This window comes from Miniopterus natalensis, chromosome 12 (assembly GCF_054644295.1).
Source record: "Miniopterus natalensis isolate mMinNat1 chromosome 12, mMinNat1.hap1, whole genome shotgun sequence".
In the NCBI taxonomy this organism is placed as follows: domain Eukaryota; kingdom Metazoa; phylum Chordata; class Mammalia; order Chiroptera; family Miniopteridae; genus Miniopterus; species Miniopterus natalensis.
Window position 1 is genome coordinate 71,867,985 of NC_142092.1, and position 16,268 is coordinate 71,884,252.

Consider the following 16,268-nt stretch of genomic DNA (forward strand, 5'->3'; position numbering starts at 1 on the left):
GTGGACCTGGGAGGACCTGGCTTCCTTACCCCGGCAGCCTTTGATGGAGAAGCCAAAGAAACCCAGCTGGCATCTGTCACAGGTCTGGCCCTCGACACCTGGGCGGCAGGGGCACTGCCCAGTCTCCGGGTGGCAGTGGTTCTCCTGGGAGCCCAGTGGGTGGCACTCACAGCTGTGACAGGGAGGACCTGGGTGTGAGTGAGCTCTGGCACTCCCAGCCCAGTGGCTGCCACTGCTGGGGCCTTCAGGTCACACCCTCTGCTGAGGAGGCCCCATCTCCGTGTGGGTCCATATCAAACAGCTTCCCCTGAGCTGTGCCCTGGGAAGCAGTCTCCCAAAATGCCCCCCCCACTAAAAAATGGCTATGGAGACATATACATCTTGGAGACTAAAGCCCCCCTCCCTCCGCCCCCGCCATGGAAAAGTCACAATGCAGTTAGCATATTAAAGGCTCTGTTTGCTTCACTGGGCATTTCCCTGGAGTCCACTGGTCCCCAAAGGCGCTGCTGTGTCCAAAAAGGTCACCAAGTGACAGCGTCACTGAGAAGGGAACCAGACACCAAACCGGCCCCCTGCCCACCTGGGCATCCCTTAGGGCTGCTCTTGGCCTGCATCCTGGGCTGGCAGGGCTGTGAGTCTGACCCCCAAGGGACTGTCCCTTTGTCCCCCTGCAGGGTAGGACACCGTGTACTTGGCAATGGGCCTAGGATGCACATTCCAAGCCAGGCCCCTCTCCGGAGGCTCCCTGGTGCTTTCTTCCATTGAGGTGAGACCCCAGGGGAAGGGCACCCATAGCCTCACCCCACCCACCTCCGGCAGCCCTTCCCGGGCTGGAGGTCGTAGAAGCCTGGGCTGCAGCGGCCGCAGTCCCGTCCGGTTACATGAGGCAGGCAGGAGCACTGGCCGGTCACTGGGTCGCAGGCTCTCTGCTCACTGACTGAGCCCCCTGGGTTGCAGCTGCAGGCTGGGGGTGGGAACGGGAGAGGGGGTTGGGAAGCCATGCAGATCATCTATTTAAGCTTCGGGGTGCTGGAGATGCAGGGATGTCGGTCAGCCCAGCCTCCCACTCTGTTTCTGACCAAAGGCTCTAGGGCCAGGCTCACATCTCAGCCTGTTTGCTGTATCCTTGGAGGCAGCCCTGAGGGTCCTGCTGAGCCTGCCCTGACCCTGCAGGCTAGAGGAAAGGCCAGAGACTCAACTGGGGGGGTTCACAGGCAGACAGACTGTACCCACTGTTTTGGGACTCTCGACCCTGCTCTCCTGGGGCCAGCAGAGTGCTGCCAGGTGTCACGTGGAGAAAGGGCTCAGGAGCAAGTTTGGGGCAAACATTGAGCTCCTCCCTGCATCGCTTCAGGAGCCTTCCATGGCTGATGCACGCCACGGGCCTCTAAGCGGCGACACCAGGCTGTGAGTTAGCCCAGGCGGCAGAGGATGGAAGAACATCTCAGGCAGGAAGCACAGCCTGACGGGAAGCCCAGGGGCAGGAGGGATGTGACAAGGGGCCATCGGGACAGTCTCACGTGCTAACTGTGAGGCTTGAGATGAGCGCTAAATTATCAAGATGGGAGAAAAACAATCACAGGATCAGTTGATCAGATCCTAAGACTGGGGGAGACCTCGGGGAAGAGCAAACCCTGACACTTTCTGGGCAAGAAACAGAGAAGGTGAGGAAGCTGCCGAAGCTGCACAGCCTCGCGGAGTGGCCGGCTGGTCCAGGAGGTACTCACGGGCACACTTGTCCGCGGGCCGCAGGGCCAGCGCCCTCCCGTAGAAGCCTTCCTGGCAGCGCTCACAGCGGGCACCTGTCGTGTTGTACAGGCACCGCAGGCAGTGGCCGGACAGGGGGTCACAGTTGCCCACGGCGTTGGGGTCCACGTTCCCGCTGCACTGGCACGGCCGACAGGGCTGGCAGTCTCCAGAGAGCCCCAGCGGGTCCCCAAAGAAGCCATCGTCACAGATCTCGCAGCGCCGCCCTAGGGAAAGGCGAGGGCTATGTGTGGCGGAGCGGGCAGGAGGAAGGCCAGCCCGTCAGGTCCACAAGGGGCGAGGGCGGGCCTGAAGCGAGGCAAGCGCCCCTCGTATCCTTGTGGGGCAGAGCATGGGCTCCAGGGTCCGGCTGACCTGGGGCAGGGCCCAGCTCGGCCATCAGCTGGCTGTGTGGTCTTGGGCAAGTCACTGTGTCTCTGAACTCGGGTTCCTCGTCTACAAAGTGGGACAGGACTATGGAGAGGGTTTGGGGAGATCATTTGTGCAAAGCACCTAGCACAGCGCCTGGCACGTGGTAAACGCTCAGCAGTAGCGGCTGTCACCTTCTGTTTACCATCACCCATGCATGTCATCGTCACCGTTCTCTTCATCAGCATCTTGGTCATCTTCACCACCTCAGCGCCCGTCACCTGGATCAGTATCTTCATCAACGTCGGGGGCTCCACTATTATCATGATCAGCACCACCTTCCTCAGTAGCAGTATCCTGTCACCTTCATCATCTTCTTCATCACCACCTCATCACTTTCATCATCCTCATCTTCATCACCACCTTGTCACCTTCATCATCTTCATCACCATCTTACCACCTCCATCTTCATCACTATCATCTTGTCACCTTCATCATCATCACCATCATCACCATCTTCATCATCTTGACCATCACTTCATTGTTATCATCTTCATCTTGATCATTACCTGTCATCATTATCATCCACTGTCTTCATCATCGTCACCATCTTGTCATCTTCATCATCACCACCTTCATCATCATCACCATCATCACCTTCTTCATCATCACCATCACCTTCATCATCACCTTCATCTTCACCATCATCATCACCATCATCACCACCATCATCACCTTCATCTTGACCATCACTTCACTGTCATCATTTTCACCTTGATCATTACCTGTCATCATTATCACCCATTGTCTTCATCATCGTCACCATCTTGTCATCATCACCATCATCATCACCTTCATCATCATCACCATCATCATCACCTTCATCGTCACCATCATCACCTTCATCACCATCTTCATCATCTTCATCATCACCACCATCTTGACCACGTCACTGTCGTCATTTTCACCTTGCTCATTACTTGTCACCATTACCACCACCGTCCTCATCATTGCCACCATCTTGACATTTTCATCTTCCTCTTTGTCGCTCTGCATCACCTTCCTTGTCACCATCTTCAGTGTTACTGTCGCCCTCGTCCCCCTCATCTGCCCTCAGCTGTGGCTGCTCCTCCTGTGGCTCCTGCCCCCTTCACCTTTTCTGCTCCTCGTGGCTCCTGCCTCCTTCGGCCTGATCGTTCCAGACGCCCCCATCCTCCCTGGTTTGAACCGGGGTGGCCGCCTCATCTCCCAGCCCGCAGGGTCACTGTGAGGCTCAGGAAAGCTGGTGCGCGAGGAGGCTTTTGGCGGGTTGTGACCTGGGAGGTCCACTCTGGACACAGATGGGATGTAAAAGAACATACATGTTCCATGTGTGTTCCAATACATGTTCATGCAGTGTTAGCCTGTCCTTGAGAAACACAGCCATCTGTGTATGTCTGCATGAAACATTCAGCTGGGGGACCCACAGACCTCAACAGTCACCACAGTCCCCTGGGGGTGGCGGGATGACAGGCACGTTCCTTCTTGCATGTACATTATGTTCCTCTTTACACTTTTATGGGGCAGTTTCAACCATTACAATGAGTATTACTCATTTTATAATTTAATGAATAGCCACTGTCATTGTGGAAGAGAGCTGCAGGCTCCCTGTGTTCTCGAGGCCCATCATTTGGTTGAAATCAAGCTAATATTACTAAAGGCAGGCAACCTGAAAACGGAAAGGAGGAATGCTAAGAAAGAAAAGAAACAATGGGGAGGGGAGAGTGAACGCAGCTCAGGGCTGACGCGAGTGCCTGGCTCTGGGACTCCGAAACAGAAACGAGATGAGATGGGCAGGAGGGAGATGGAAGCTGGCGACGAAGACCAAGGCCCCACAGCTCACCAGCCGTTCACGCTTGGAACTGGGCCAGGACAGCTCCCGGGGCAGGGGGCAGCCATGAGGTCCCGGGAAGGGCTGTCAAGGGGTCAGCGTGATGGGCAGGCATTGATCAGAACTTGATCAGAACAGTCCCGACTCACTGTCCAGGTGAGCTCCTCCCATGCTGGGCTCTCACCAGGACCAAAGGCCACTGGTGTGATAGGGGCTGGCACAAGGCCTCAGACCTAATGTCTACCCAGGCATCCCTCCCAGGGTGTCCCCTCTACCCACAGCAGTGCCCTGCTCTCCAAAATCCTCCCTTAGGTACATCTCAGCCTGGGTCAGCTGAACTCTCTACCTGTCCACACTCTCACTGAGTGGGCTGGGCTCCCCTCATGTCTTCAGAAAATGTGGGGATAGTTAGGGAAAGGGCAGGATGGTGGCAGGGTGGAGTGTGGGGTCCTGGGGTGGGACATCACTCCCTCAGTTCCTGGGATCCCTGCTTTGGGGCTCCCCAGGCCTGCTGCTTGCTGTTAGGGAGCTGCTGTCAGAGAGGTTCCCAAAGAAGCTGACATTTGACAGGACCAGTTTTGACTTTCAAAATCTCACCTGGGTGTGCTCAGTGGCCCAGGTTCTGCCCAGAACCCACAGCAGCCCAGGGCCCCGGTTATGGGGCTACGGGACTCAGTGTCCCCAGAAGTCACGCCTGCAACCCCTAAGCTGGCCCTCCCTCATCTGCCACACTCCAAACCCAGGACCCCGCTCCTGGAGCCCAGGCGGAGGCAGGACCCCAGGGCACGAGCCACTCACCTCTCTGGCCTGGGGGGCAGTGGGTACACACCACCTCTCCGCTCCCTGGGATGGTCGTGCACGACGACTGTCCAGGGCACGGACAAGGCTGGCAGTCGTCGGCTCGGCCTGCAAAGGGGTTGCCGTAGAAACCTGGCAAGCAGCGCTCACAGGATGGGCCCTCCGTGTGGTGGCTGCATAGACAGATCCCTGAGGGACGAGATAAGCACACGTTTACCGCTGCCCGAGCCCAGAACAGCGCAGAGATGGCGAGCAGGCTCCTCGTGGTGGGGGTCACAGAGCACGTCCCAGCGGAACGGGAGGGAGCCCTTCCACGCTGCAGGCAGCATGGCCCAGGGACGCAGAGTCCACCTCGGGTTCACGTCCCCCATGTGAACCTGGGCAAACCATCTAACACCCCACGTCTCAGTTTCCTCACCTGCAAAATGGGTACAACAACCTCAACTGGGCTCTGGCCTCAAAGGTTCCCGTCAGGATTCAGTGCAGCCAAAGTGCGCTGCACAGCGCCCAGCTCTCAGAATTGCTGTTACTGTTATCATTCCTATTTTCTATTCCAAAACCTCTAGGGGAACCAGCAGACGGCACAGCTAATGACTCCGCTCAGCTTTCCTTTGCCCTTTCTGTGTGTCCTCCTAACCGCAGGGGCCCAGCGGGGCAGTGACACAGGCCCAGGATCCTGGCTGTGACACGAGGCTCTGTTGCCGGGGTCTGTGGGTTCTCAGAGGCTCCCGTCCATGGGTTTCTAGTGCTGGGGGGTTCTGTGAACCCCTTCTCCAGCCCCACAGCACCTGGAGTCTGCTCAGAGCAGGGACACTAGGGACCGAGGCCCTGGCCAGGGACTGGGTGGGGAGCCTGTTTGGCAAGACTGCCACTTCCAGGAGCTGGGGCTGAGGTGAGCAGGGGAAAGAGGGGGAACCAGGTGGGGTGTGGGGGTGTGGGGGTGCGGGGGGATGACAACAGAGCCGGGATAGCATCCGAGAGGAATGCCCGCCCGCCCTGCTCGCCACTGGTCCCCGCCTTGGCCCAGCACCCAAATGCTCATCACTCCTCCCTCTGTCCGGGGTGGGTAGCAGTGGCTGCCCAGCCCCAGGGACAGATGGGGACTTGCCGAGCAGGCACCTGTGACCCGAACACGGGTGACCAATCTGTCCCCTCATGAGCCAACTCTGCTCCCTCGGTAGGGGCGGCCTGGAGCATTGCATGGGGGGCCTACGAGGCCCCATCTGGGCTCGGAGGGCGATGCCTGCCCCGCGCACAGGAAGGGGCGCCTCATGCTGCATTCACGGTCCTCCCGGCTCGTCTGCTGCTTCCCCGGGCCCCTGCCCTTTGGTAGCTCCACATGCAGCCTGAGGAAAGCTGAGCGGGCCCTCCTCTCCTCAAAGACCTGGCTGCTCCAGGACAGCGGCCCGGCCCTGACCCTCCCACGGCCTGAGCGAGGCCCGTGTCGGCCGCGGCCAGCACCTCCCGCCCAGGGCCCTGGGAGTCTCCCTGAGTCTTCTCCAGTCAATGGGAGGAGCAGCTCTGCCATCTACCGGCCGTGTGGCCTCCCTCTCGCCAGGTAGACGGGACAGTGATGGTCCCGGCGTCCCTGGGATTTTTGCAGGATCCGAGGATGTGGCGGACAACAAGGCGCCTGGTGCGTGGAGGAACGCAGTGACTCCATTTAATCACTACTGTTTCCAGGGGTCACTCACGCATCCACACGGCTGACCCTGTGCTAGGTGTCGCCAGGTGACCTCATGATGGGGTGCCGGGAGACTCACCCGTGTTCGGGTCACAGGTGCCATGCTGGTTACAGGTGCAGGGGACGCAGTTGGCGTAGGGACCCCCCAGGGGTGTCTCCCTCTTATATCCTGGAGCACAGGATTCACAGAACTGGCCCACGTATCCCTTGGGACAGGAGCAAGTCTCCACCCAGGAGGCTGGGGGGGAAAGACCCCGCTGGGCGGACGTGAGCTGCACCTCAGTCAGGAACACTTGGCCTGGGAGGGAGAGGAGAGAAAGGGGCGGGGAGGGGGGGGGGGAAGAGACAGAGAGAGGGAGTTACACCTACACATTTCTCCCCAAAACCTCTCTATTCACACATGTGACAGGCTGAGGGTTACTCGCCCACATATACAGAGGCGGCCCATGGACCAAATATCATTTTTTAAAAAAACAGTCAAATAAAGAGCAACGTAAAATGAGGCAATTTTCGGGACAAGAAATAGCTGTAACTAGAAATGTTATGGGCAGACTCTCAGGGGTGATTAAAGATGCACTTTAAACAGCAATGACACCGTCCAGGCCCTTGGGCTGGTAAGCATTTAAAAATCGCTGCAGCGAGGCGCGGCCGTGGGGAACTCGCGCCCCTGCTCGCGTCGACATAACCAGGGGGCCCTGCTTCCAGTGCCAGAGCGGCGCCTGTCAGACCAGCCCCCGCAGAAACCGCTCGAAACTCTGGGCCGAATACGAACAAGGGCCTGTGGACTCTCGAGACCCCGCGGCGGGCGGACGGCGCAGGACACGTGTCGTCGGAACACGGGCCTGGCACAGCCTTTCTGATGGAAAATCTGGTGGCACCCATCAAAATGTAAACGTGTCCCCTTCCACCTAACGTTTCTGCTTCGAGGAACCGTCCCGAAGACACACCGCGTGGGACGCGAAGCCCCTGACGGGAAGCTGTTCCCAGTCCCGCGGCCCTGTCTGCGGCGGGGGGACACCACGGCCACTCCTGTCTACGGACAGGGCTGCTTAGAACTTCCGGGAGCTGGCCATCCTTAGGCCTGTCACCTGTCCAGCCCCTGCCTCTGTCCCCAGAGTCTATCACTGCCCTACTGGTTACATGGCTTTGGGTAAGTGTCCCCACCTCTCGGTCTCACATTCCTTCATGGTAAAACAGGGACAAAAACTGTCTGCTGTGAGGACTCAACAAAGGAGCCGGGCGCAGAGGCTTCTGGGGGTGACTTATCTTCACTGACCGGAAGGGCCTGGGCTGGTCCAGATGCGCAGGGCGGTCAGGTTGGAGAGCAGCCGCTGGAAGTGGAAGGGGGGCAGCGGGGGGTCCGCGTCCTCAGAGGTCTCCTGCAGCCTGGCAGGGGGCAAGGGGATGGGGTCAGACCAGGACCTGAGGTGGGGCCAGCGGGGCCACGAAGCCTTTAGGCCACAGGGGAATCCCAGCACGCCTGGGCCTCAGGGGCCACTCCACCTCTCACCGGCCCCGCCCCCCAGGACAGAGCAGGACACTTACTGGAACTCGAGCTGCACCTCCCCAGGCTGCCCGGCGTCCTGGGGACCCGACAGGTGGGAGTGTGGCAGAGTCAGGGCCAGGCCAGCCCCCTCCAGCCTCAGCTGCACAGGGAACGGGGAGCCCCCAGGGGGGGCCCAGAAGGTCAGTGTGAGGGGCTGCCCATAGCTGAACCGCTGGTCACCCAGGAACTTCTCTGGAGACAAGAGAAAAAGGCTGTGACAGTCTCCACTTAGTTAGCCTGATGTTTAATGTCTGTGTCAATTTTATTGGCAATCAAACAGCCAAAAAGATAAAACGCTGGCAAGTAGGAAACCGAAGGCTCTCTGCACAGCAGATGCTCAGGGAGGCTCAGCCACACGCATGCGGTGACGTCTGGGTCAATGCCCTGCAATCACTGTCCTGATATTCTCAATGCTGAACTTGGGTCTCACAGGTGAGGTCCATGGGCCAGTGGAGTCTGTGTGGGAGCAGAGGAGACCCCCAGTGGAGGCACCTAGCCGCTGCCCACAGGCAGAGCCCACGTGGACCACACGTGTCAGAGCGGAGTGAGACTCACAGCGAGGCCCAGGGACGCGGGCCACACGGGGGCTGAGCGGGCACACTGACGGCCCCGAGGCCACGCTTTCTACTGGAGGCAGAGCGGGCTTCCAGCGGGAAGGAGGTGGTGGCGTCCTGAGACGCACGGAGGACCAGAGCCCTAGTGTCGCCTTCCTTCTCGGGCTAGTTCTCTGGCTGAGCCGATGTTGGGATCGTGGAAGGAAAGGAGCGATAGATCCCCCCCCCATCCCGCGGTCCCGAGACCCAGAGGGAGAGCGTGCGGGTCAAGCAGCGGGCAGACAGCTCGACCTTGGGCCTCGCCCGCGCCGTGTGCTAAACCCCCAGCACAGCGCCGGCAAACACTTCTCGTGTGAATAGCTCCTTTTTCTTAAGTGTGCCCACAAAGCAGCCCTGGAATAGAGCGCGTTTTCTGTTCGTGGGCCGCTGAGCTTGGAGCACCTGCCCCACCAGGGGCCCGAAGACCCGCGTCCTTTGCTTTCTGGCTGCAGGAACCTTGGGTGCTGCGTCCACACAGCTCTTCAGATGTCCGCCCATCATCTCTGGCTCCCCTTGGAGGGGAGGAAAAGGCCAGGATGGGCAGGGAGCCAGTGGACCTGAGTGTCCCAGGGGAGAGCTAAGAGTGGACTCCCAGCTCCCGGTTCTAAGCTGACAGTTTCCAGGAGACCAAAGGTGCCCTAATTGATGGGGGTGTGGTTCAGGATAATCCAGAATTTCTTGCCTCTGCAGGAATCCCACAGCTCTGGGCATGGGGTACAGTGCCTGATGGGGCGAGGGGCTGATGGGAAGAGCACAGGGATGGTCTGGGCTGCAACAGTGGCCTGAATGAGCCCTGGGTGGCAGTGCTGTGACCAGGAAGCACGGGGCTCCAGCAGACGCCGTAGGGCATGTGGCCGGCAGAAAAATGACCCTAAAGGTGTCCATGCCCTAATCCTTGGCACCTGCAAATGTTATGTTGCACGGCGGGGACAGTTAAGGTTGCAGGAGGATATCAGGTTGTTAATCAGCTGGCCTGAAAGTAGAGAGATTAATATGGATTATCCAGCTGGGCCAACAGGCTCACAAGGGTCCTTAACATGGAAGAGGGAGGCCGAAGGGTTAGTGTCAGTGATGAGAAACGAGAAAGCCCAGACCAGCTCTGAGGAGGCTGGGGGTGGGGGCACTCGCCAGGGAACGCAGTGGCCTCCCGAAGCTGGAAAAGGCCAGGGAGCGGACTCTCCCCGAGAGCCTCTGGGGACGCAGCTCTGCCGCGTCTCCACGTCAGCGCAGTGAGACCCATTCCAGGCTCGGCCTCCCGAACACAAAGAGGACAAATCTGTGCTGTTTTCAGCCACTAAGCAGCCGTGATTTGTCAGAGCAGCAACGGGAAACGCAGGAGGCAGCCCTGTCTTGTCCAGTCCTGTCCTACCCGCGGCGGGGGGTACCTGGGGCTGTGAGCTCCTCGTGGTCGTCTGGGTTCAAGGGCAGCCCCCTGGGGCCCCATCGTGCGGGATGCTCTGCACTCCCCATGCTGCGGGCCCGCCAGCCGTCTGCTCCTGCACAGCAAACACACACACATAGGCCCCTGTGAGATGCTGGAGGGTGCTCACCCCCTCCAACTTCACAGCTTTCCCTGGGTCCCAAGGATGGTGCCCACAGGCCTGAGCACAGCTTGAAACAATGGGGGCCCAGGCAGGGGGGAGACAGCTCTGGAGACTGGCCCTGCCTGTGGGGATGACAGCCGGCTCAATAATTTTCAAGAGTGTGACGGAATTCGGAGACCAAGACGTTTGAGAACTTCTGTCCGAGGGTGATTGTGAGATTACATGAGCTGAACCCAGGGCCTCACTCAAAGTGAGGACAGACAACGACCCGGTTCTTAGGATCAATAAAGTGAGTCCATCTGAGGCTCACATCCTAGACTCCTGTGCCCGTGACCACAACCCTGTCCCCACTCCAAGCCCCTCTCTGTCCTTTCTGTGTGGCATCCAGCAGAGGGCGCACTGTCTCTACATCTGGGGTGCCCCGGAGCCAGTGCCGGAGTTTCTGTCCCCGTCTGACACTCCCCTCTTCTCTGGGGGAGGTGGTGGGGGGACCCTGTGGGGCACAGTAGGGGTCCACACAGACTGGGATTTAATGCACAATTCAGAGCTTCAGCTCTTTCTTGCTCCAAAGATGCACCTATGTCACCTGGAATTGGGTACCTGGGGCACCACGGTACCCCTGGACCTGGGGCCCAGAGAGAAAACTTGCACAGCGGTTGAGAGAAAAACTCAGACGCTGACAAACCCTGGTGCCAACAACTAAGTTATGTGACCTACCTCTTCTGGGCCTCGGGTGCCTCATCTGTAAAATGGGAATGAGAGCACCTACCTGCCTGCAGGGGACTCCGTGAGGTTCCCTGCATATAAAGAGCGCAGTGCCTGGCATACAGCAGGTGCTCAATAAATGGAGGCTAGCAGGGGATTGTGCCTAAATTCCCAGCACTGGGATATACCAAGGGAGGCCAATCTTGACCTTGAGTGATTAGAAATTACCCCACAGGGTCCAAAGGCTACCTTATACCCATCCCTGCCCACAAGTATAAAGGATGCTGGAGGCTGAGGCAAAGGCAGGGCCGGGAGGGAGCTGAGGGGTGCAGGGAGGCACTGGGAGCGCTGGCGGGCACAGAGGGGCCCATCCTGCACGGCTCGCCATGGGTGCCTGTGGGAGATCCCAGGTTGGGGCCTGAGACTGCCCCTCCGTTCCTCCCCCGCCCTCCCAGCACTTCAGGACTGCCCAGAGCAGGACGGCCACCCCACCTGGGCTGGGAGAGACCCCTCGGAGGTGGCTGCGGGGCTCTTCTTACCATGGCGGAAGTCGGAGAGGATGCGGTGCCCCCGGAACCCGGCAGCGGCCGCGCACACCTTGGAGTGGCCGTAGCAGAAGCAGCTGCTGCAGCCGCCGGGGTTGTGGGGCTGCAGGTTGAAGGTCCCTGGGCGGCATCTGAAATGGAAGCAGGACATGCCCACGGGCCAAATGAATGGGCCAGGTTCAGGGGACCCCGGCTGGACTAATGCAAGTCCAGAATCATTGGGGAAACACAAAAAACCCCTTTTTTCCAGATTTGCAGAAGAGTTGCAAAGCTAGGACACAGTCCCACAGCCTCTTCACCCAGCTTCCCCTAATGTCAACACCCGGCATCACCACGACATTGATCAAAACCAAGAAACTGTTCCTTACGAAACTCCAGACTTTATTAGGACGTCCCCCCTTTCCCCATGAATGTCTCCCTGGCCAGCATTCCCCCCGGGACACAGCGTTGTACTGAGACCGTCCTTAACTGCCCCCAATCCATAGCAGCTTCTCGGTCTCCCCTGGTCTTTCGAGACCTTGCGCTTGAAGAGCACTGGCCAGGTGTATTCCGAGAGTGCCCCTCAGGGTGGGTTTGTCTGCTGTTTCCCGTGATTAGGCAGGGGCGTTGGTGTTGGGAAGAAATAGAGGTGAAGTGGCCTTCATGTCCCAGCACATTGGGGGAAGTGATACCCATGTGATGTCACTGGTCATGTTGACCTTCGCTGCTTGGTTAGGACACTGCCTGCCAGGTTTGTCCCCTGCAAAACTGCCACTCTTGTGGTTAGAGGCAAGTCACTAAATCCAGCAGGCAAGTCAAGGAGAGTTAAGCTCCGTCTCCTAGGAGGGGTGGGGTGAACAAAAAACTGCGGACGTTGCTGAAACCACCATAAAATTAATAGACATTTTGAGAGAGATATTTTGGGGCAACGAAAACATCCTGTTTCTCCTTGAAGTCCTGCCCACTAATTCCAGCATTCGGCAGCAGCTCCTGCCCACAGCGATGTTACTCTGAAATTCTGACGATTTTATGTTTCCCTCATTCCTTCTACGTTTATAACTTGGAATTCTTCTGCAAGGAAGATTTGTCCCTTTGTCCCCATGTATTTATTTGCTCACTCATCTATTTATCAGGGTGGACTCGTGGATATTTATTTTATTCTTTGGGTTATAATCCAGCCCTATCGTTATTTATTTTGTTCAAATCGTTCCAGCTTTGAGAGTTCCTTCAGGTTGGCTCCCGTGTCCCCTTGGACAGGCCCCCATCCTGGGCCTGGGTTTTGTTTTTGTTTTTTGTTTGGACTGTGTTTTGTTTTGTGTTTTTTGTCTGTTTTTGTTTTTAAGCGCTTCCTGTTTTCTGGCACTACTAGACACTCCGGGCTCATCCTGCCTCTTCCCCACCCCAGCCCCAGAATCAGCCATTTCCCCAAGGAGCCATAGAGAGGTGTTTAACAAACACAGGTTCCTGGTCTGCAGCCTGGGGGGCTCCATCTGAGCCACCCAGATAGAGGAATATGATTTATAAGATGCTGCTGGTGACCCAGGGCCCTGCAGGCTCCAAGGAACACATCTGGTCAGGCCTCCCATCTCACAGATGGGCACACTGAGGCTCAGAGGGAGGACCTGCTCAAGGTGTGAGGTGGCGGGGCAGAGCCATGGGAGAACCGGGTAGGATCTGGTGTCCTGACTCCACTCTGCCTCCTCGCCTGAGGGGTCTCAGAGGAAGATGCAGCAGGGAGTCCAGTTCCCAGCCCAGGGCCCACAGGCCACGCATGGACGAGGTGGGGCGGCCCGAGGCTGGCCGTGGAGAGGGTCAAAGCCAGGGCCGGCCACGTGGCTTTGGCCCTGGCTTCTTCCTGAACCGGTGCAGGCCCAGCACGGACAGCACGGAGTAGACAGTCCACAGTGCAATGCTGTGTCAGACACGTCACACACGGGGCCGCGGCCAGAGCACCAGGGTCCCAGGCAGACCCTGCGCTGCCTGCGAAGGGCTTCAGAGGCCAGAGCCAGAGCCAGGAAGAAGACACAGTGGGCCCGAGAAGGGGACCGCATTTGCCGGCCAGCCCCACTGCTGGAGCTCGGAGCCCCAACACACAGAGGAGGAAACTTTGGAAAGGCCTTCTGCCCAGTGGAGCTTTAGAGGCTTCGTTTGTACCAGGACAGGATGGCAAACAGGCTTGGATCTCCACTTAGTAGGAGCTTCGTGGATCAAGGCATAAAGAAGGATTCCAAGGTCACGACAGGGCTCGTGATAAAGACTGCTGTGCCCTAGTGATGTCAGCCCTGGTGTGAGATGGGGTGGTGGTGGCGCTCCATTAGTGATGTCAGCCCTGGGTGTGAGATGGGGGTGGTGGTGGTAGTGGTGGTGGCGCTCCATTAGTGATGTCTGTCCTGGGTGTGAGATGGGAGGGTGGTGGTGGCACTCCATTAGTGATGTCTGCCCTGGTGTGAGATGGGGTGGTGGTGGTGGCGGCACTCCATTAGTGATGTCTGCCCTGGTGTGAGATGGGGTGGTGGTGGTGGTGGCGCTCCATTAGTGATGTCTGCCCTGGTGTGAGATGGGGTGGTGGTGGTGGTGGCACTCCATTAGTGATGTCTGCCCTGGTGTGAGATGGGGTGGTGGTGGTGGCGGCACTCCATTAGTGATGTCTGCCCTGGTGTGAGATGGGGTGGTGGTGGCGCTCCATTAGTGATGTCTGCCCTGGTGTGAGATGGGGGTTGGGGGGTGGCACTCCACTAGTGATGTCTGCCCTGGTGTGAGATGGGGGTTGGGGAGTGGCACTCCATCAGTGATGTCTGCCCTGGTGTGAGATGAGAGGGTTGTGGTATGTACTTGCTGTCCCTGGATATATGATCTCTCCTATCCTTTCCAGCGATTTCTCTTTAGGATTTATAAGCTGGAAAAAGATGTACTTTCAAGGCTTATGAATCATCAGTGATGATGGGGCACAGCACATGCAGTGTAATAAAACCTTCAGCTAACTTCCTAGATGGCAGATCCATGGTGCTCCAGGAAGGGTGCCAGGTGGGGAGGTTGCCTAGTCTGTGAGGACCATGCCCCCTGCTCCTCCTTCCACCGCAAGCCCCGAGGTCACTTCAGACTGGCTCACCCACCTGTCACACAGGCTGCCTTCCACATTCTCTTTGCAGGGGCAGCGCCCACTGTGGGGGTCACAGGTGCCCAGGCTGCCAGCGGGATTGCAGGTGCAGGGTCTGCCAAAGAGACAGGACAAGGGAAAAGGTGTCCAATGAGCAACTTCGGAACAAGAATAGCCCACCCTCCTTGGAAGGAATCTCCCCAGCCTTCCCCATTCCTGAGAGGACCAGGAGGCAGGCTGACCCAAGAGCCTGCATCCCCCCACCCCCGGCTTTGTTCCCACCTTGCGAAAGAAGCGACACATCCACTTACCCGAATAGCAATCCATCTGCCTACCCACCCACTCATCCGTCCATCCGCACACCCACCTGTTCACTCACCCACCCATGCATCCTTCCATCCGGCCGGCCATTCAGTCCAAACCCCCGCCACGCGCCCCTGCTAGGCCACCCACACCCACTGCACTGCCACCCTCACCTGCAGCCTCCCTCACTGAGCGAGTGGAACCCGGGCAGGCAGCGGTCACACTTCCAGCCCGTCACGGTGGCCTTGCAGCTGCAGGTGCCTGAGTCATCACACTGCAGGCGCAGGGAGCCTGGGGGAGGAAGGGCACAGGGCAGCAGGGGCCGAATGGGGCGAGGCTAGGGGCTGGGGTAGCATGGCCCACTCACCTGCCGGGTGGCAGTCGCAGGGCTGGCAGGGCTTCCAGGGGTTCCAGCGATAGAAGTTCTCCTGGCAGTGCTGGCAGTGCGGCCCGGCCGTGTGGTCGCGGCAGTGGAGGCAGCGCCCGCCGTGGCCCGTGCTGCGGAAGAGCTCCTGGTCGAACACGCACCGCTCAGAGTGGCCGCTGCAGTTGCAAGCTGTGGGCAGCAGGTGGGGGGGTCAGTAGCCGTGGCATGTGACAGGAGGGGAGTCCATGCCAATCGGCCTCCTCGTGCTGAATGAGCAGGCAGCTCGGGGAAGGTCAAAGATGGAGCTCAGGCCTAGCTTGATCAAGGATATGGAGACCAATCAATTGATTCTAAAATAGGCCACTCTCATGAGCAGAGAGGGCACCATTAGTAAATATACCAAAACACAGGACCCTCTGAGGCAATCTAGGAAAGACAGTGCCCTGGTCATGAATCACAGACAGGCCGCCTTCTGGAGCGGTAGTATGGACCACTCCAGGATCTCTTGTGGACTGGTGTGAATCTGGTCCCCAGTGATCATGGGATAACTCAGAAACATGGAAAAATACAAGTCACCCTTTACTCGCTCATTAATTCATTTAAAAAAAAAAATCTATGTACTAAGGACTAGCTCTGGGTTGACTCCCGTGGTGAGCCGGGGGTGGGCAGGGGCAGGGGAACCAGTGAACAGTCCAATCCCAGCTCCTGCACACATGCTGCCCCGTTCAGGGAGGCCAGACGCAGCAGCCCGGGGAATCCTGCAGGTGGAGGGCTCCGGGAGCTGAAAGGAGGGACCCTACAGCTGTCCTGGGGGGATGGGCAAGGCTTCCTGGGGGAAGTCACAGCTATAGCGGCATCTGAGGGGTGAGCAGGAAGGAGCTGGCTGGTGAAGGAGGGGACGGGAGGGTGGGAAGGGAGGGGAGAGTCCCAGGCAGGAGGTGAGGGCAGAAGATAAACTGCAGACAGCCAGAGAGACAAGATCTGCCCCGTGTGTGCAGGGGGTGAGCATGTCATATGATGGGCAGGGAAGAGGGTGGGGACACTGCGCAGTGTGACAGGACAGGGAGGGGTATGAGGGCAGCTATGAGGTCACAAGGTTGGCAGAGCCTGACGGAGGAGGCC

General features: G+C 58.6%; 1 protein-coding gene across 1 annotated transcript in view; it reads right to left on the reverse strand.

Moving 5' to 3' along the window:
• The window catches only part of LAMC3 (laminin subunit gamma 3), a 45,484-nt gene that overhangs the window by 12,632 nt on the left and 16,584 nt on the right, over positions 1 to 16,268 (reverse strand). The window contains exons 5-16 of the mRNA XM_087823252.1: positions 15,147 to 15,335; positions 14,953 to 15,070; positions 14,493 to 14,591; positions 11,395 to 11,531; positions 9,992 to 10,102; positions 8,013 to 8,205; positions 7,744 to 7,853; positions 6,547 to 6,765; positions 4,784 to 4,972; positions 1,728 to 1,973; positions 811 to 964; positions 30 to 172 (exon numbers count right to left, since the gene is read on the reverse strand). Of these exons, the coding sequence (XP_087679378.1) occupies positions 30 to 172; positions 811 to 964; positions 1,728 to 1,973; positions 4,784 to 4,972; positions 6,547 to 6,765; positions 7,744 to 7,853; positions 8,013 to 8,205; positions 9,992 to 10,102; positions 11,395 to 11,531; positions 14,493 to 14,591; positions 14,953 to 15,070; positions 15,147 to 15,335 (1,908 nt within the window). The remainder of the gene's footprint in view (positions 1 to 29; positions 173 to 810; positions 965 to 1,727; positions 1,974 to 4,783; positions 4,973 to 6,546; positions 6,766 to 7,743; positions 7,854 to 8,012; positions 8,206 to 9,991; positions 10,103 to 11,394; positions 11,532 to 14,492; positions 14,592 to 14,952; positions 15,071 to 15,146; positions 15,336 to 16,268) is intronic.